Source organism: Rhincodon typus, chromosome 1 (assembly GCF_021869965.1).
Source record: "Rhincodon typus isolate 14 chromosome 1, sRhiTyp1.1, whole genome shotgun sequence".
NCBI classification, from domain to species: domain Eukaryota; kingdom Metazoa; phylum Chordata; class Chondrichthyes; order Orectolobiformes; family Rhincodontidae; genus Rhincodon; species Rhincodon typus.
In genome coordinates, this window is record NC_063332.1 from 77,021,764 (window position 1) to 77,043,252 (window position 21,489).

The 21,489-nt window shown below is 38.9% G+C and overlaps 1 protein-coding gene across 2 annotated transcripts in view; it reads right to left on the reverse strand.

Annotated features, from left to right (window-relative positions):
• usp46 (ubiquitin specific peptidase 46) overlaps positions 1-21,489 on the reverse strand; it is a 75,553-nt gene that overhangs the window by 44,531 nt on the left and 9,533 nt on the right. Inside the window, exons 2-3 of one of the 2 annotated variants that reach the window (XM_020528012.2) lie at positions 9,219-9,272; positions 1,335-1,415 (exon numbers count right to left, since the gene is read on the reverse strand). In XM_020528012.2, the coding sequence (XP_020383601.1) occupies positions 1,335-1,415; positions 9,219-9,272 (135 nt within the window). The remainder of the gene's footprint in view (positions 1-1,334; positions 1,416-9,218; positions 9,273-21,489) is intronic. The other variant, XM_020528013.2, reaches the window with a different exon arrangement.

Below are 21,489 nucleotides of genomic sequence, written 5' to 3' on the forward strand. Positions count from 1 at the left end.
TGTCACAGACCTTACTGAACTCCATATAGACTATGTCTACTGCCTGCCCTCAACCACCTTCCCGGCCACTTTAAAGAACTCTAACAGGTTTGTGAAGCATGATCTCCCACACACAAAGCCATGCTGGCTACTCCTATCAAACCCTGGTCTTTCCAAATGCATGTACATCTTATCCCTCAATCTTCTCAAGTAACCTACCTACCGCACACATCAGGCTTACTGGTCTATAGTTCCCAGATTTTTCTTTGCAGCCCTTCTTGAATAAAGGCACAACATTCGCTACCCTCCAGTCTTCTGGGACCTAACCTGTGGCTAACAATGATGCAAATATATCAGCCAGGGCCCCTACAATTTTTTCTCTAGCATTTTGCAGGGTTCTTGGATATATCTGGCCAGGACCAGGAGATTTATCAACATTCATACATTCTAATACTTTGGAAACCTCCTCTTCTGTGATACGGACTATCCAAGATATTGCCACTAACTTCCCCAAGTTCTCAAGCCTTCATATCTTTCTCCATGGTAAACACAGAGGGAAAATATTCAACAAGGACCTTGTCCATCTCCTGTGTTTCCACACATACATGTCCATTTTGGTCCTTTAGGGGTCCTGTTCTCTCTAGAGATTCTTTTTCCTTTCCTATACTTAAAGAATTTCTTTGGATTTACCCTAATCTTCTCAGCCAAAGCTATCTCCTGGCCCCTCTTCACCTTCCTGATTTCCTTCTTCAGTAAATTGCTGTACCTCCTATATACCTTCAGGAATTCCCTTTATCCCAGCTGCCTGTACCTGAGCCATGCCTCCTCCTTTTTTCTGGTCAAAGCCTCAATATATCTTGTCATCCAGGGTTCCCTCCTCCTGCCAACTTTGCCCTTCACCCTCACAGGAGCATGCAGACCTTGAACTCTAGCTATCATGCTTTTAAAGGCCCCACACATGCCAGAGGTCTCTTTGCCTGCAAACTTCAATTAACCCCTGCAAGCTCCTGTCTAATTCCATCAAAATTCACCTTGCCCCAATTTAGGACTTGGACCTATGGACCAGTTTTGCCCCTCTCCATAACTATTTTAAAATCAATAGAATTTTATTCTATTCTCATTTCTCAATAATTTTAAACACTTCTAAAAATTACCCTATAATTTCCTGTTGTCTCACAAAAACAACTTTAAATATCAATTTCAACAACTTTGACCTTTTCTCCTCTCTAAGAAAAGGACAAAGTGAAGAACAGTGACATTCGGATAAGATTATTCATGATCGAAACAGCTGTTTCTCTTAAAGTTCAAATTAAACAACTTCATATTTACTACTTCAGAAAGTGGAATAAACTTACATTGACCAAACCAAAGTAGTGTTCATTGATTGGGAACTGCTCTGGACCGATGTCTTTCTCCAGAGCAGAGGCATTGGTGCCCTGCAACAAAAGCACAAAGGTTGGTGAGAATATAAGAATAGGCACAGCTGCTGTAAGAACAGAAAAACCTGCACTTATATTGTGCTGCTTATCGCTAATAGCCATCTAAAACACAAAACAGAGAACAAAGTATTTCTAAACAGAAGTTACTGTAGCAATGTATGAAACTCAGCAACTGATATTTGTGTACAGCAAATTCCCACAGGCAAAATAATCCATTGTGATGTTGATGGAGGGATTAACATTGTTCAGGACACTAGGAAGAATTCCCCTCCTATTCTTCAAATTATTCTAAAGGATTAATTACGTCTGAAACTTCATTCCAGGCCTTGCTTTAGAAAGTGATCAAAAGCAGCACTTCTGACGCAGCACTGCCTCAGTACTGCACTGGAGTCTCAATGTAGATTGTGTATAAAAGTCTCTGAATTCATAACCTAACTCAGATGTAATGCAATCATCAAGCCATAGCTGTTGGATAAATATTGCTACAAAAATGGAATAAAATGCAAAGCTGAGCATTATCAGTTTACACATCTATGGTGACTTTCTAATCTTCCCGAGGGTGAAAATGAACAGATCAAAAGTAAAACTGATGCAATAGGTTTCTGACACTGGATTGGATAATGGTGAAAAACAGACATGCAACTAATTAAAAAAGGTAACACAGGATAGGGTTATAATTCAACATTTTTTTTTCTTAGAAAGCAGGCTCATGAAAGGGAACATTCATTTGCCCCTGAACTGGGTGGCTTGTTCGGCCATCGAGGGCAGTTGAGAGCCCATTGCCACAAATCTGCAGTCACATATAGGCCAATCCAGGTAATGACGGCACATTTCCTTCCAAAGAAAGGAAAGACATTAGTGAATAAGATAAACCTTTTTATAATAACGGATAATAGTTTTAAAGGCAACATTACTTTGTGATGCATGCAATTCCAATCTTTATTCTATCAGCTGCCCTGGTGGGACTTGAACCCATGCATTTGTCTGGTTGTCTGGATTCTAAGTCCAGTGACAATCTCCCCTTAAGTTCGGGATAATGTAGACAGCGTTTTATCGTATGTCTAGGAGCGCTTGATACCAACACTGGGTCCTTGAAATGAGCATATTCTACTGTTATAAAATAACCTTCACTGAGAAATGTGAGGCAGAGGAGGATAGGTAAGCTCAGTCTCTTTTGTTCCATCCAACAACTAATTATGCAAGGAAAACTCATGTAAAACATAGCCATCAACTGTCAATCAACAGCAAAATACCAGTTTCATACAGTGCATAACATTTTGCGCAATAACAAGTCTACTTAATGTAAATTAAGTCATCAATTCATGGGATTTGTTAGGGTTGGTGGCAAACACTTACTCAAGGCCACTGAAAAACAGAAATATGAAATATAACATCAAAAAAAAGTTTGATCTCATTGCTGTGATCTCAATTTTGACATTCTAGGTAAAAAATTAAGTAGAAAAATCTGTTTCCAATCCCATGCCCACGACATCCCATTAGCCATGTTGAACTCTTGACGTCATAAAATCAGCATAGTCATACAGATATTAACTAGTATGAAGATCTTCAGTTGACATCTGGGAGGACCTTTCCATTTGAAACTTGCTTAACAAAGCATAACTGTGTAATGTCTCCACATTATTTAATAACAAAATAATCTCATTTCTCTTCCTCCAGGTTAATTCAATTACATATCTTCATCAGGTGAAGATGATTAAACTTCAAGTTAACTCATTTTGCCTGACCATGAAATAGAGAAAAGCAACTTCAAAAAGGTGCATTGTTCACTGCTTTGTTATGGGAACTTCCACTTTTCACCCACCCATCTCTAATTTTGTAAATCCTAAGCAGTAATGCACATCAAAGTTTAGAACTGCACATCATAGCAAGACATCGACAAGATAGCACAGGAAAGACAGTTCTACTGTTAAGACTGCCATAACAATTTTGGTGTTGTTAACGTCATCTTGATATGCTTTTGTACAAGTACCTAATTAAATGTCTTCTTTAAATGTTAGAAGTGCTGAGGCACATAGGAACAGGAGTAGGCCACTCAAACCCTTAAGCCTGCTCTGCCATTCAGTAAAATCAAGCCTGATCTGTGGCCTAGTTCTACATGCCCGATCTGGGACCATATCCCTTTGTACTCCTGCTTAATGAACAATGGTCTCTGATTTAAATTTAACAAATGAATTAGCATCGACCACTGAGGAAGAAAGTCCCAAATCTCTACTACTGTGCACAGAAGTGCTTTCTAACATCATTGTTGAATGGCCAGGTCCTAATTCTTAGACAGTGGTCCCTGCTTCTAGATTCTTCAGCCAGTGGAAATAGTTTTTTTTTTTTTTTTTTTTAAAATCTACCCTGCCTTTCCCCGTTAATATTGTAAAAATATCAGTAAGATCACCCTTCACTTCTAAATTCTAGAGAATAAAGGTCTAATTGCTCCTTATATCTTAACCCCTGAAGTCCAGCTATCATTCTTTTAAACTTGCACTGAACTGCCTCCAGGACCAAAACATCCTTCCTAATGTATGGTGCCCAGATCCACTCTCAGTACTCTAAGTGGGGTCTAACCAGGGTTTTGTACAACTGCAAATTAACGTCTGTTGGTACACTTCAGCCTTTTAAATATGAAGGTTAGCATTTCATTAGCCTTCTTGACCGCTTTCTACACCAGTTTGTGGCATTTTAAATAATTATGCACTTGAACCCTCTAATCCCATTTGTTCATCTAATGCATTAAATTATGTGCTTCTCAAAAAAAAACCTGATCTATCCTTTTTCCATTCAAAATAGATAATCTCACACTTATGTACATGAAAATCAATCTGCCATAGCCTCTCCCATTCACCTAAAAATATCCTGTTATAATTCTATGCTGTTGGCAACACTGTCTACAATGCTGCCCAATTTTGGGTCATCAGCAAATTAGGATATTTGACCCATTATGTCATTATCCAAGCCTTTAAAAGAGTACCTAACTGAGAATCCAAGACAAATCCCTGCAGTATACCGCTAGTTATGTCCTGCTAATTTGAGTACTTAACCATTATTTTAACCATTTCTGCCACTCAATTAGTTTCCTGTATCAGTAATTGGCTATCAATTTCACAGGGTCCCAACTTGGCCAATAGTCTCTGGTACGCACTTTATCAAAAGCCTTCTGGAAGTCCAGATAAACAACATCCATTGACTTACTTCTGTCCACCACCTTAGTCACCTCTTCAAAAAGATGATGTTTGTCAGGCATGACCTACCCATCATGAAACCATGCTGACTCCCTCATTAACTGAGATTTTCAAGGTGATAAGTTACCCTATCCTTCATTATAGGCTTTAATCAGTTCCTCACCACAGATGTTAGGCTAACTGGTTTTAATAGGCTCCCAAGCTCTATAAAATATTGCTAACACAGAGGCTGTTGTCAGAATCCAAATTATATTTTATAATTTATATTTAGGCCTGCTTTCAGCATTTTACCATTTCAGTGTGATGTCATTTCTGACTCAATACAACATTTTGAAGGGAAATACAAGGTGCCTTGCAATTGATTGAATTCAAACTAAAATTCTGAAAAATTAATATAGAAGAAACACACCATTAGTGAATCAATCAATCTACCTTTCTGAATCACGTGGATCTTTTAAACAACATTCCATTACTTTACAGTGTCTGCTAATAAAATGCCAACACAACCTGATGAACAGAGGAAATAAGTTAACTTAAGTGCTCTTTGAATGGCATGTATGTTAATGACCTAAAGACAGACAAATTTCATAAGACGGGATCTTCATGACTGCATCTTTGAAGCTAACGATGAAGTTTCAATTCCCTTTAGCTTGACCACCAACATTTTACATTGAACATTTCATGACTTATTTATACCAACTGAAAATTGTGTTTTAGTGGGAGCACTGTGAAAAACATGCAACAGTAAGAACTTAAAACATATGAAAACATTACCTCTGACGTTCAGCAACAGTACTTCAAAGAACTTATTCGTTACTAGTTGATTCCTGTGGCATTGGTGATGGACAAAATAAAATGGTTTCTTCCTCTAGGCAGGTGATGGGGTCTGGTGCACCCATAGTTCAGGATGCTCAAGGCCAGGCTGAGTGCATTGTGATGTTTGTGAGGGAGGGAAAAAGAGAGACAGATTTGTTGAGCAAATTTTATGGTAAGTTTGATCATATTTTCTGTGTTTTATTAGGTGATGTTTTCTTCCCTGGCATATGTAGTGGAGCAGGTAAGTGACTAATATGATAGTGGTACCTCAGTGTGTTTTATTTGGACATAACTGGGGTGAAAGATTTTTAGTATGGTGAATAATTAAAGTTGAATATTACAAATTTGTAAAGGGAAGGCAAAACATTTCACCACTAAGGAAGAAAACGAAGGTACTTGAACTCTCACAATGCAGACAACTTCCAAAAGCATTAAGCAGAAAAATCATGCCCATTTCATCAGGAAAAAACTAAATGATGCCAAAGTGTAATGATTAGGAAATATACTGTTAATGAAATAGACTATATAATTAAAAATACTATATTCATCTTAGCTTTTGACACCACTGTGTTTCTTTCTGGTTGATTCAAGTAACTATTATTAAACCATAAATCTCTCATCATCAAGGGCAAAATTTATGTATAAAGACTGCTAAAAAAATCTCTTATTCACAAGAATGAAGTGCAAGACTGGCAGAAATGCTAAACACGAGTATTTGTAATAAATACTTGTACATGCTAGTCAAACTTTAAGATACTTACTTCATCCAAAACAAGATTCATTATGACTGGTACAAAAAATTTACTGAAGCATGGAGCTCTACAGAAAAAGGCTTGTATTTGATCACTGAACATATTTCCAACAATAAACAGGATTACTGATGGAAGGGCAGAATGCCCTATGCATTCATTTGCACACAGCCAAGTTAAAACCCAAGCAGATTATTACTTAAAGAATCTGACTCCCTTATGATGCATGATTTTACTGAAAAAATGCTAAGCTTATCCAATAAAAGAGTCATAGGTACTGGCAGGAGATAAATCAATGAAGGATTATGCAAGAGCTTTATTTGTGCTGTGCACTAAATCTTTTAAGCTGCCATGATTTTTCAAAAAATATTTTCTTGAAGTAGTGAAGTCAATGGAAACATTTTCTGTAATTGTGCTTTGTTTTTCTGCTTCAAGGAATCCACTTAACAAAATTGGCAGAAAGCCTTGTGCTAGAACAATTAAAAAATGTCCTGAAACCATCATCCTAAATGCTACAACATTTGTTTGCATTCAAAATAGTGCAGAACAAAATCAAAAGACATATCAGCCAAGAATCTATTTGGTGCTAGTTATCATTTCATCCCAATCCCCACTTTCTCTTTTGCGTTCCTGAATATACAAGACAATGAAAATGACTTTCTAAATATTAGAAAATAGCTGCTGGTATTCACGTGACTCTAGACTGCTCCCGTCAAGCTATTCAATCAGAGGCATCAAGTCAAGAGCAATCTTGTCCTCAATCTATATTCACCTTTCTCAAAGATAAACTAGCTGGAGATCAAGGACTCAATTTTATATGTAAGAAAGCATAAAAGGGGGAGCCTGTAAATTAGGGCACTGTTATCCTGTCCAAACCCTCAAATGTGATCCAACTAAAGCCCTTAAGTAGGTATTCAATTACAAACAACGGGGCCTCCACACAATTTCTACCCTGCCCACCTGCCCCAACCAACAATGCCACTCCTCCATCCTCAGTGTGGCCCATCAACTGGGTCCTAGCAAAATCCTGGACATGCCTAAATGCCTGGGTCCATTGCTGAATGCACTTTTACAGCGGTGGTCACTGCTTCTGTTAGTGTAGCTGATGCGCAGAGCTGCTATCTTTCAGAAGGAGCTTCCTCCTGAAAATGGACAAAAGTCTCACATCAAAGGGCAGTATTCTGAAAGGTTAAATTGGAGCAAGTCAGCTAAAGGAAGACAGACTCACTCCCAATATTTACACTGTGGTTCAGGGAGGCCAACTTCAGCATATAATTCTGCCTTAAGAAGTGGCAATTTTCCTTCTTTCAATCCAAATCACTGAAAGAGTAGTAGCATGCCAGCCACTGTTCTTGTTGAAATCAGCATACTCACATTAGGAGTCACACTTAGCACATTCCAACCTTGTTATTAGAGGCCATTTCCTTGATACTTGTATCGGCTAAATGCTGATTCATGAGGAAATAGATGCTGACAAATACTTAACTTGTTCATAAAATACTTGATCCACTTCTTCAACAATTTTCTTTTACAAACTAACATTGTAATCATAACATTTAAGCATTTATATGCTAGCATTGGTGGTCATTTCCACCCTGGATTTAAAAGGCTCAGTTTTTTTGAATCATTTAATACTTCAAAAACATTTTTGGAAATCTTTATAGAGCCAGAAATCAGTATATATTTTGGCTAAATTTGCATAAATTTTATTATGGACAGGTTTATTAAGTTTCATGTAAAAACGACGACTTGTGTCCAAATGGATTATTGAGAGACTATAATGTCAGGCTATGCAATTGTACAGTTTCACTATTTTCAGAACAAACAAAACAATAGGCCAGAATTTTCTGTGAAAATAATGGGGAGGCTAATGCCAGCATTTCACCATCTCACCTGAGATACATGTTGAGCTGCCTGTACAGTACTTTCATGGTTGATACATTGGTAGTTTGTTATAATGTGGGTGCTGGGATTAATAAAGTAAAACTTCATTATAGTTCAACTATGTTGTTATTAAGAAAATTCCTATTTTCCACCCATTTTAAACCAGAAAAATTAAGATTTACTTATTTTGGGGGCCATGAGAGCCTTGCACCAAAAGCAGATTAGTGCCATCTCGAATTGTACTATAACAAACTTCCACTACACAAAATCTGCCAGATATTTAATTAGTCGCCTCAATGAGCTTTTAATGTCAACACATGCTCATTACTGCTAGTCAACTTTGTCTGCACAGAAAGACAACTACTACAAAAGCAAGAGTCATTCCTAAAACAATCAATTTAAAAGCTTAGATTTGTTTCTTGCTTTCCGATGTCTTTTGCTTCCGCTCTCTCACAATCCATTTCTTCCCACTATTTTTTATATACTTGGTCTAACATCAAATTCACCTTCACTAATGCACACTTCTTCCTATGTTTCTCACTCAGTTGATTAGTCAAGGATATCAGATCCAATGTCAGTTGCCCTATGCACTCAGACTCAAGACAACCTGGTTCTTTTACTATTGTGTCATTGGCTTACTGCCAGCGACTTTGTAGGGAAGAAAAATGAGCTGAAGGATACAGCAGTTATGTTTAACACAAATGTCTTTATACTACATGCTATAGCAAAATCTGACCCATTAAACTCCTCCAGTGATGAACCAATAAAAAAGTGCTTTATTGCTAACCAAGGCTGCACAAACTTTAAAACTTATTTTGGAACCAATTTAGTTTTGGGCTCCATCAATATTTGTAAGTAAAGGTATTTCCACACAAACAGATATTAATATATACATACACTGAAAACAGCTCACTGCATTTACAATAACTATCTAAACAACGGTCAATGAGGCACCACTGGAAGAACCAATCCTATCTGTCCGTCCCTGCTTGAAACGGCCCTACCAGTTTATTATCTGATATAGTCAGTTAGCCAAAGTCGTGGAGAATGCCAGAGCCCAGGGTGCCCCACGCTTCCTATTACAGGGTACATTCTACAGCAGTCTGCAAAAGGGAAAAGACTACAGTAACGTAGTTTGGCTCACCCTGCTTCAATCTCACCTCCTGACAGCAGATGTGGAGAAGACCGTGGCCCAGTTCACCGTGGAGAGGGGCCTGTAAAGGGAGAAAAATGAGAATCTCAATTCTCTTCCCCCTCCCTCTCTCGATAATAAAAAGAATACAACATATGAAAACACAGCTGCAAAAGAGATTTAAAAAGTGAAATAGTTTGTGTTGAGATTTAAATCAGTGTTTATTCTTTGTATGTTCAAAATTCTCCACAACTTACAATTAGGTTGTGTTATTATTTTAAAATTGTGATCAAATCACAACTGGAATAAATGATAATATTATTCAAGAGCTATTTATTTCAAATTTTACAAAAAAGTCAAAAAAGTAAAATGATGAATGCAAGAAATCTCAAACCAAAGTTGTAAATTCACAGCAGTTCCATCAGCATCTGAAAGAGATAGATTAACAACTCAGAAATAACTTTTCCCATCAGTGTTCTTTTAAAAGGTCCTAACCAAAACATTAAAACCACCTTTCTCTTTCGAAGGCTGAGTGACCTATAAATTTCCACAGGTTATTTTAAATTTTAAACCCAATAGAATTTTACAACTAATAGTCCATTACCCCAGCTCTCGCCCTGTCCTTGCCCCACACACAAATCTTTAAATTTCAAACATTTATTCACTTTGCATTTAAATCTCATGGATCTACAGCATCTATAACAGTGAATAGCAAATGCACCCATTTCTTAATCTTCAAAGAAAATCCTACCTTCTTTGTTTATACTTGAACTAGGAATGTTCTTCACTACTTTCCCATCAAATCCCCTTAAAGTTTTAAGAGGAGATTGATTGAGCTCTTTATCTTCTAAATTCTACTGGAAGAGCAATATTTTTCTTTGCAATTAAATCTTTTCATCCCTGGCATCACCCTAATAAATCTCACATATAATCCTCCAGGCTTGGATATCCATCCTAACATGAGGAATACTACAAAAGGTTACTGTAAATCTATCCCTCATCTAAGCAATGTACGAATTTCAATTTTACCTTTGATTTTTTTTTAAAAATAGGGCCATTGAGTACGAAAGCAATTCTTCCAGTGCTGCTTTAAAAACCAAATCATGTATAATCTTGACCACCTCACTTTTTTTTTTAAAAAAAAAGAATGTACATTTTAACTCTTAACTCTCTACTCCTCCACTTCTTTAGAAGTTGTAAATTCAAAACGCACATTTCCTCTCTCCTTTTCTCCCAAGATAGACCATTTTGCATTTTTCAGTGTTGGATTTCATCCAACATCTAATTAGTTTGTGGCTATGTCCTCCTTGAGTCAAATGCAGTTCCTAGACAGCTACCTACACAATTAAGCATATCTGAAAATCTATATCCGAGTGTAGATAGCAAAATTATTTTAAATCAACTAGCCTGCTTGCCAGATATTAGCAATTATAAATAACTGTTTCAAAGAATTTGGATTACAGATAGAAGGTCAGAATGGGCAATGTTGGTGGAGGTTGGTCAGTCCAAAGAGTTACTTGGCTTACCATTTTCTTCCTTTTCAAAAGGAAGGGTTCTACCAATATTTATTTTCAGACACAACCTTCAAACTTCACTTTCTCCCTTTACCAAAAGAACGTATCAAGAGTTCAACATTTCAAGCACCTTTCCACTAAATCTTTCATAATGACCAAGTATCCAATCTAAAAGTTACAGTACTAATATTCAACAGACATTGAACTACTACAACAAAACTCAAACAATATTTTCCCATCCAGCTCCATCCAGGGGCTCTTTTTCACCTTCCCTTTAACCTCTCTATTCAATTTAAATACATTGCGATGCAATGGTCAGAAAAGTATCAACATGATCAGCACAGTGAAATGGTTTGCATAATTCAAATCCCATTTCATGTCTTTGTACTTTGCAACAGTAACTTTTGACTATAATTTGCCATACCCTACAGAATCACAGACATTTAAAGATGGTCAATCAGACCATTATGGCACTTAGAAACAGTTGTGCATACATTTTGCCCAGAACACTGCAAATTCCTCATCTTAGAGTACAAATATATAATTACAAGAAGAATAAGCTATTGCCCCTTTGGCCTGCTCTGTCATTTAATAAGATAATTATTGAATCCACACCTGAATGAATCCACATTCCTGGCTATTTCTGATAATCTACAAGTATCCACCAACTGTCCACCAATTATTAATTGAATCAGCTTTGCCACCTTTGAAAAAGGTAGAATACTCCAGGCAGGGTAGGGATCGTGGGTGGGATGAGATCTCTTCCAATGCTTTTGGATCAGTCGTCTCTGGTTATCAACCCACTCCATACACCCTACTAAAACCTCTCCATCTTGGAAACCTTCAGTAAGTCACCTCAATCTTTGCCATTCAAAAAAAAAATTCAAACCTTCCCATTCGTGCCTCGTGGATGAAATATATCCCGGTCTGTTGAGTGAGACAAGGGAGGAAATAGCAGAGGCACTGGCAATAATTTTCAATTCCTCCTGGCCAAAGGAGACGTGTTAGAGGACAGCCAATGCACAACCATTATTCGAGAAGGGAGCAAGGGATAAGCCAGAAAACTACAGGCCAGTCTAACCTCAGTGGTGAGAAAACTATTGGAAGCAACTCTGAGGAACAGAATTAATCTGGACTGGCAAGGATTAATCAAACACAGTTAGCATGGTTTTGTTAAGTGGAGGTCGTGTCTGACCAACCTGATTGAATTTTTCAAAGGTGGTGACCAGGTGTGTAGATGAGGGCAATGAATCTGATACAGTTTAATTGGACTTCAGCAAGGCTTTGGATAAGGTCCCGCATGGAAGTCTGATAAAGGTAAAAGCCCATGGAATCCAAGGAAACTTGGCTGATTGGATCCAGAGCTGACTGAGTGGCAGGAAGCAGATGGTCAAGGGGTGTTTGTGTAATTGGAAGCCCATGTCCAAGGCGTTCCACAGGGATCATTGTTAGGCCCTATGCTGTTTGTGGTATATACAAACAATTGAGGGTTGACCAGTAATTCTGCCAAATGGTATGAAAATTAGTGGGGTGGTAAATAATAATGAGGTTGGCCTTAGATTACAATTGCCAGCCAGCTGGGAAATTTTAACAGCACAATGGTGGGCCAAAGGACTTGTTCTTGTGCTAGACTGTTCTACATTCTTTAACACAACAACATACATTTTAAATTCTGCTTTACATGTACGCATATTTCCCTTCACTATCTCCTCTGAATAATTTCAATTAGAAAGACAACAGTTTTAAACAACGTCATTTAACCCACAAGAACATCTGGCAGGGGTTGATTAAAAATATTCCATAGTCAATATTAAACAATTTAATCTGTTGTGATATTTCCATTTAAAAAGATACTGTATTTGTGCATGTATTGATTAGTATAACAAGTGGAAAGCTCAACCAATGTTTATTTTAGTCAGAAAATACTGCATGTTCCAATTTAGATTTTTGTAACTTGATATAGTTCTTTTTCTAAATATTTTAGAAGTATTAAAAATTATTCACAAGTGCTTGATCACTGAGGACGTCCATGCTTCCCAGTCAAATCATAATTACTTTTAATCAACCTGTTCAGACACGTTATGACACACCGGAGACGGCAAGAACTGCAGATGCTGAGTCAGACTGACTAGTGTGGAACTGGAGGAACACAGCAGGTTAGGCAGCATCAGAGGAGCAAAAAAGTCGGCATTTTGGGTTTGCGCCCTTCATCAGGGCCCAAAACATAGACTTTTCTTCTCCTCTGATGCTGCCTGACCTGCTGTGCTCCTCCAGCTCCACACTGTATTGACTATGTTAATACACACCTCTGAGATAGGTGGAACTTGAACCTGGACTTTGGCCCAAATGTAGGGACCCTACTACAGTCACGTAAAATGAGACCTTGGAGTTGATCCTTGGTCTGTACAAGAGCTGGACCTGCTAGCAACAAAGCTATTAAGATTGTTTTTTGATAGGCAATGACAATCTGAGGCCTCAAAGTCTTGATTTTGATCTGAACTCCTGCCAAATTAATAATATATTATCCACTATTCCTTTATGAATATTGTGGCAGTATCCTTAACTTGCCTAACCAACAGAAATGTGAGTGCACCATTGCCATAAGGACTGCAAATGTTTCCAGGCAGGCTTATTTAACAGTGTAGAAAGAACCTATTCCAAAACAGATCTCCCCAATTTAGCTACAAAGGAAAAAAGGCTGATGTTGAAAAACAGTGACCTGGAATTTCCTAGACTTTTCAGTATTTTTATACTTTTGCAAAACTAACTAGATTGCCTTCATACTTCGATACCGGATACAGTATGAGATGGTAATATTCATTGCATTATTTTTCAATGCTGCTTTGTTATTGCCTACTTCAAAGAAAAGAATAATTCTGATATCTCCAATCATTAAGAGGCAAGATTTAGGTTTCTGAAGTAGAAACAGGAAAAAGGAGACTTGCAGTTATAAAGTGGTCCTGATCTAAATGAACTACTGGCAGCCATATATTCTAAACATTCTCTGAATATTAAAAATACATTGCCAACCTTTAACTAGCTTCAACATTTACGCTCAGCTTAGATTCTAACTGATCTAAATAACCTCATTGCATTTCCTTCAATATCAGTGATGAAAAATAGGATTTTTTTTTTTTAAAAAAGGACATTCTTCCAGCATTGCAATATAATCCCTGCAGTGTGGAAACAGGCCCTTCGGTCCAACAAGTCCACTCCGACCCTTGGAGCATCCTACCCTGACCCATCCCCTATAACCCACCTAACCTACACATCCCTGAACACTACAGGCAATTTAGCATGGCCAAGCCACCTAGCCTGCACATCTTTGGATTGTGGGAGGAAACCAGAGCAAAAACACAGACACGGGGGAAAATGTGCAAACTCCACACAGACAGTCGTCAGACGGTGGAATCGAACACGAGTCCCAGCACTGTGAGGCAGCAGTGCTAACCACTGAGTCACTGTGCCACCCTCTCGACAGAAGACAATGAGAGAATGCCAACATGAACCATATTCAATTGTCTCGTTGCTGCCGAAATCTTCAATAGCATGATTGTGTCTAGAAAAAAAACAAAAAAAGTTTCCTGGTCTGCCACCAGTTTTTGATCCTTCATAAATTTGAGTTCATTACAAATTCTACTACCCATCTGGTAACACACGAAATCATGAAGCAGTGGGCAATTAAAACACCCAGCTAGAGCAAGATGCTATATTAAAAAAAAAACCCATTTCACGATGACGCAAAAAAGAATGCCTGCACAAAAGACAAGACCAGAACACTCAAGCATATCGTTCAGCTTGATCTCCTTCCAAGGTCCTGATCACCATACGCCAGTCAATTCAGCCAGCTTGATTCACTTCACATGATAATAAGCAGCAACTGAAGACACTGGATACATTAAGGATATTGTCATGACAGTATCAGAGTTGTCATACTGAAGATTTGGGGGCTCTTCTTGCAGTGTTATAGTGTCCCTACCCCTGAGCTGACAGGCCCACATTCAAGTCCTACTGGCTCCAGACATTATAATATGCCTGAACCGAAAACTTGAGCTCCACGAGTAGATATGCTCCTAGCCAAACTTTTCCAGAACAGCTACAATACTGGAATCAATGTTACAACTTGGAAAAAGTCCACAAAAAGCAGAGCATAGCCAACCCAGCCAGTAATTTGACTGCTGATCTAGTGATGTAAAGTGTCAAATCACAGTGCCATCAAGTGCTGGGACTACATACCTATGGACTACGTGAAAAACTGGACGATAATCAAACATTTTAAACACTTTCTAGATTAAAATTAGATTTTTCCAAGGAAGGAGATCAACAGTTCAATGGGCTATAAACTTCCTGCTGATTACAGAAAGTCAAGTGACTTCTTTAAAAAAAAAATCCATACCAAAAACTTAGGTATACAAGATATGGGATTTAATACCCTTTAGGTATTAAAAACCCTGGTTGGAGCAGATTACAGGACCCTGCGCTGTATGTTACTAATCAACCATTTCTGGCCTTGGTTTTTGCTTACAAAAAAAAAACCTAGAATTCGAAACAAAATATCTCCAAAAGCTTGCAATAATGCCAAACCTCGCTTTCCTCAAATCCTCTCCTGGCTGAAACATACGGTTTCCACATTTCAGTATTTTGTCTACCTTGTAAATTCTGAATAGTTGAACTGTGATCATTTTCCAAAGACTTGGAACAAATTTGATTTCCATCCAAATCAAAGTCTTGTTTAGAAGGCCTACATCAGTCTACAGCAATCTGATTTTGTCAACAAGAAAACTGGTTGACTTTGGGAATTCATGAAATTCAATCTTTTGTTTTCCAGAGGATTGGCCAATAGGGTGTTCTTCATTTGCCCTTTTTAAAAGTTGTGTTATCAGAGTCATACAACACAGAACAGTACAGCACAAGAATGGGCCCTTTGTCCCACGATGTTGTGCTGCCAAATTAAATTCATTCTTCTGCCTGCCCTTGGTCTATATCTGTCTATTCCTTGCATAGACATGTGCTTATCTGAAAGTCCCTTCAACGTCCCTATCGTATCTGCCTCCACCACCACCCCTGGCAGCACGTTCCAGACTCCTACTACTCTCTGTAGGAAAACTTGCCCTTGCGTCTCCATTATCTTTCCCCCTCTCATCCTAAATGCATGGTATTAGGCATCTCAATTCTGGGAAAAAGATTTTGACCTCGACCCTACATCAGGAGGCCAGGTCTGAAACATCAACTCTCCTGTTTCTCCTGATGCTGCCTGACCTGCTGTGTTCCTCCAGCTCCACACTATTGAATGACTCCAGCATCTGCAGTCTTGTGATCTCCGAAAGATTCGGACCGTCAACCGTATCTATGCATGTCATAAAATTATATAGACTTCTATCAAGTCTACCTCAGCCTTCGCCACTCCAGAGAAAACAACAAGTTTTTCTAGCTTCTCCTTATAGCTCATACCGTCTAATCCAGGCAGCATCCTCTCAAACCTGCACATCCTTCCTGTAATGTGGAGACCAGAATTGAATGCAATAGTTTAAGTGGGACCTAACCAAAGTCTTATAAAGTTGCAACATGACATCCTGACTCTTGAACTCAATTCCAATGGCCACTTTCAGTAAGTTATGGACCTGAACCCCAAGATCCCTCCATACATCAAAGCTGTCAGGGTCCTGCCATTAACTATATACTGTTCCTTAATATTTGATCTCCCAAAGTGCAGCACCTCACACTTACACAGATTAAACTCCATCTGCCATGTCTCTGCCCATATCTGTAACTGATCTATATCTCGCTGTATCCCTTGACAACTTTCTACACTATCCACAACTCCACTGATCTTTGTATCATCCACAAACCACGAGGAACCTTGTCGAAAGCCTTGCTACAACGCATATAGATAGCATCCACTTCTGTACCCTCAATCACCTCCTTGAAAAATTCAATCAAGTTATTATGACATGACTTGCCCCACACAAAGCCATACTTAAGCTATGCTTTTCCAAATGCACAAAATCCTATCCCTAAGAATTCTCTCCAATAGTATACCAACTGCCAATATTAGACTCACCAGTCTATAGTTTCCTAGTTCCCTTCTTGAATGGAGGAACAAAATTAGCTACTCGCTAGTCCTTTTTGCTAGTCACTGGAAAGGTCCCAAAAGATTTTGGTCAAGGCCTCAGCAATCTCCTCTCTCAATAACCTAGGGTAGATACCATCAGGCCCTGGGGACTTATCCACCTTAATGCTCTTTAAAAGACCGAACACCACTTCGTTCTGGATCTTAAAACGCCCTAGCATATTAACATGTTCCACGCTAATTCTCTTCAGCCAACTTCCTTCCTCTCAGCTCATACTATGGGAGAAAATTCAGCTCATACTGAAGCTTCACTCTGTGGATTTGTGTCACTTGAACTACTGCATATATATTTTGGGGCATTAATTTTGTTCTCAAAATGGCAACTTGTGTCTGCATTAATCTTACTAAATTAAGCTGCATACATAATATCAACTTTGTTCCAAATTTAAATCTTTTCTAGCTTTAAAGGAATTAGTGTTTCCACTTAATGAAGAAAATGAAGCAAAGAATCATGAATGTAAGAAAGCCATTAATGACTATTCTGACAACCAGAAGAATCTTTACCCACAAATAGCAGAATGTAGAACTCAGTGTTACAAAGAGTAATTGAGGATTAGAGCATTGATCCATGCAAGATGAAAGGAAATAAAGAAGCAAAGAACATAAGGACACATCGACCAGAATAGTGTTGATGCTGGAAATTAAACAAGAACAAAAATGCAATAATAAAAAATTCAATAACCCTGCAGGTCAGGCAGCATCTGTGAAGCTATAAACAAAATAAACACTTCAGGAAGATCCAAAAATTTTACTCCATCTCAGCCTCTCAAAGATTCCCAACAGACTAAGCGTAAGTACTTAATGGGTGAAGTGCACATCCAGATACATAAAGAATCAGCCAAGAAAAAAAAGTTACTGAATTTTTCTACTGGTTATGTTTATTGCTCTCAAATTATCTTCTGCTAAAACAGAAATGAAAGTCTATTTTACTTGCTTAAAGGGGAACATTGGTAAATCATAGATCATAGGAATCCCTACAGTGTAAAACAGACCATTTGGCCCAACATGTCCACACCGATTCTCCGAACAGCAGCCTATCCAGACTCACCACCTGCCCCCTCCCCGCAACCCCCCCAAACCCTGTCCCTGTAATCCTGCATTTCCCGTGGCTAATCCACCTAACCTACACATCCCTAGACACAAAAACAAAGTTGCTGGAAAAGCTCAGCAGGTCTGGCAGCATCTGTGAAGGAAAAAAAAAAAACAGTAAATGTTTTGGGTCTGGTGACCCTTCTTCAGAACATCCCTAGATGGCAATTTAGCATGGCCAATCCACCTAACATGTACATCTTTGGACTGTGGCAGGAAAATGGATTATGTGGAGGAAACCCTTGCAGTCATGGGCAGAATGTGTGGAGTTTGCACAGTCACTCCAGACTGGAATTGTACCAGATCCTGATGCTGTGAGGCAGCAGTGCTAACTACTGAGCCACCATGCTGCCCCAACTAAAAATAATTGAACAACAATATTAACAGACTGCATACTTTTAGGCTTACTTTGGCTTTTCAGAAGGGAAAAAAGTCAAAGCTTAAACATTAAACTCCAATGTGAATACAAGCTACCACAATACCTATGAATATTAACACTGATAACGCTCGAGTGACCTTCATAAACCCTCTCCCCACTTTCCCTTGCTCTCCACATATCAATGGCTCCAGACATATGCAGTATTACTCCATAAAACCAGCCAGACTCATACTTTAAAATATGACTGTCACTTTTTGGTCTCAAAGATGTAGTGCAAGCAGTTAAGTGTATATTCAAGTACATCCCACAGAATGTTTGTATTCAAATTGAATGCTTTGGCTCTGCTTTTGTGCTTTTATGATTGTCAAAGGACTGCTGCTTATCAAAAGCAACTAAACCTTTTCCTTTGAGTGAACCTGACTTTTCATCCATAGTGGACTGTGACACAGGAGAGGCCAACTGCATTATCCAGGAAAACAAAGTGTTATTCTTTCAACAGGACTTTTAAGAAGAAAAAAAGAATTAAATGACTTCGACTTCAACATGCAAAATGCATGTCTTTTAATGCAGTGGATATGTATAACACGAAATATAATTTGCACAATGGAGGACACATTCAGTGCTCCACCTACATACTACTGCTATATTGCCAGAGAAGATTGGCATTTTAATACATTTGAATTATGCTTTGTTTGTGTAACACAATCCTCCACAAAATATCTAACTACTTAAGCCAGCAAGTAGCTCAGTCACGAAGACCAGAAACATTGGACGTTCAAACCTTGTTTGCACTGATTCAGCTCATCCCAGTTATGTTAAAGAGAGACACTGCAATCGACCTCAAAATTCTAATGGACAGTTGAAGGGAACAGAATACAGTTTCCATACCCAAACATCAAGAACATACATTTGGAAAAAGTACTACGACTGTGCTAAGTGCCCAAGATTTCAAGAATTGCATCAAAAAGATGTAGACCACAAGAAATGGTCATGGACCACCCACCACCATCCCCCAAAAAAGTATTATGACAGCCTAGACCCTAACTTTTGTTTTTAACTAAACATAAAAGTGTAAGGTCTTGTGTTCAAGATATGATTTGATTGGTCTGCCACTAGCCTTTAATCAAATCACATTTTATTCTTAGAACACAGTCAAAATACAAAAAAAGAGAACTAGCACAACTTTACAACTCTATTGAAATACCGAACAACATAATATATTATTGAACCACTAGTCCAATATAAGCAGTATCCCATAAACGCTTTGAGAAAAAAGCAATTCAACCAAACAGTTATGATTCTCACATGCTGTCTTTTTCCAGTCCAGAAGAAGCAATCGGTTTTTGATTCGAGGGGAAGCCTCGCTGTCCAAGATGTCACTCTAGCAGCCAGCAGAAAGCTTCTCTCCAACCGAAAACAAAACTCAAAGCCTGCCCGAGTCTGTGAGTCCTGACTCACCCTACTCATGATTTTGTCTCATTTTAAAAAACCCAGGGAGAATTCAAAAGCTGTTCACCAACTACATTTCGGCACCATGTGGCTCTTGCAGCGGGGATGTTGTCACGGAGATGTACAGCACGGAAGCAGACCCTTTGGTCCAACTCATCCACGCCAACCAGATATTTTAAATTAATCTAGCCCTATTTGCCAGAATTTGGCCCATATTGCTCCAAACTCTTCCTATTCATATTCCCATCCAGATGCCTTTTAAACGTTCCAATTGTACCAGTCTCCACCATCTCCTCTGGCAGCTCATTCCAAGCTTGTATCACCTTCTGTGAGAAAAAGTTGTGCTTTAGGTCCCTTTTGAATTTTTCCCCTCTCACTTCAATGCCCTCCAAGTTTGGACTCCCCTACCCTGGGGTTAAAAAAACCCTTGACTACTCACCCTATCCATGCTCACGATTTTATAAACCTTAATAAAGTCACCCTTAGCCCCTGATGCTGCAGAGAAAATAGCCCCAATCTATTCAGCCTCTCCCAATAGTTCAAATCCTCCAACCCTGACAACATCCTTATAAAATCTTTTTTATAGAACCCCATGTGGAAGCAGGCAATTTGGCTCATCGTGTTCACACCAACCCTCCGAAGAGCATTCCAACCAGATCCAGCCCTCTATGCTATCTCTGTAAGCCTACATTTCCCATGGCTAATCAATCTAGCCTGCACATCCCTGGACACGATGGGCAATTTAGCATGGCCAATCTACCTAACCTGCACATCTTTGGACTGCAGGAGGAAATTGCAGAATGCAGCAGAAACCAAGCAGACACAGGGAGAATGTGCAAACTCCATACAGGCAGTTGCCCAAGGCTGGAATTGAACCTGGGTCTCTGACGCTGAGGCAGTGCTAACCACTGAGCCACCGTGCCACCCTAAGCCACCTTGAACCCGTTCAAGTTTCACAACATCTTTCCTATAGCAGGGAGACCATGAACGTCCTGTACAGCTGCAACATGACCTCGCAACTTCCATACTCAACGCACTGACCAACAGAGGCAAGCATACCAAATGCCTTCTTCACTGTCCCATCTACCTGCAACTCCACTTTTGAGGATCTATGAACCTGCACCCTAAGGTCTCTTTGTTGGGCAACACTCCCCAGGACCATATCATTAAAAGGTGTATATATCCTGCCCTACCAAAATACAGCACCTCACATTTATCAAATAAGAAAAATAGGACAGAACACATCTCTCAAAAGGCACATTACCATCACTGAAATAGAAACAGGAGTAGGTCATTTGGCTCCCTAAAGCCTGCTCCGCCAATGAACAGGATCGTGGGTGATCCAACATCCCCCACGTCCACCTTCCTGCTCTTTCCCAGTAATCATAGATTCTTGATCAGTAGGGGCATCAATCTCAGCCTTAAATATACACAAGGACTCTGTCCCTACAGCTCTCCAATAAGGAATCCCCAAGACTCTAAATCCACCGAGAAGAAATTCCTCATCTCAATCTTAAATTGGCACCCTTTTATTAAGTTTATGCCCTCTGGTCCTAGACTCTCCTGTGAGGGGAAACATCCTCTCAGCATTTACCCTGTCAAGCCCCTTAAGGATCCTATGAGATTTCTAAGAGATCACCTCTTATTCAGCTGAGCTCAAGTGAATACAGTCCTAATCTGTTTAGCCTTTGTTCATAAGACAATCCTTCAATACCAGAGATCATCCTTGTGAACCTTC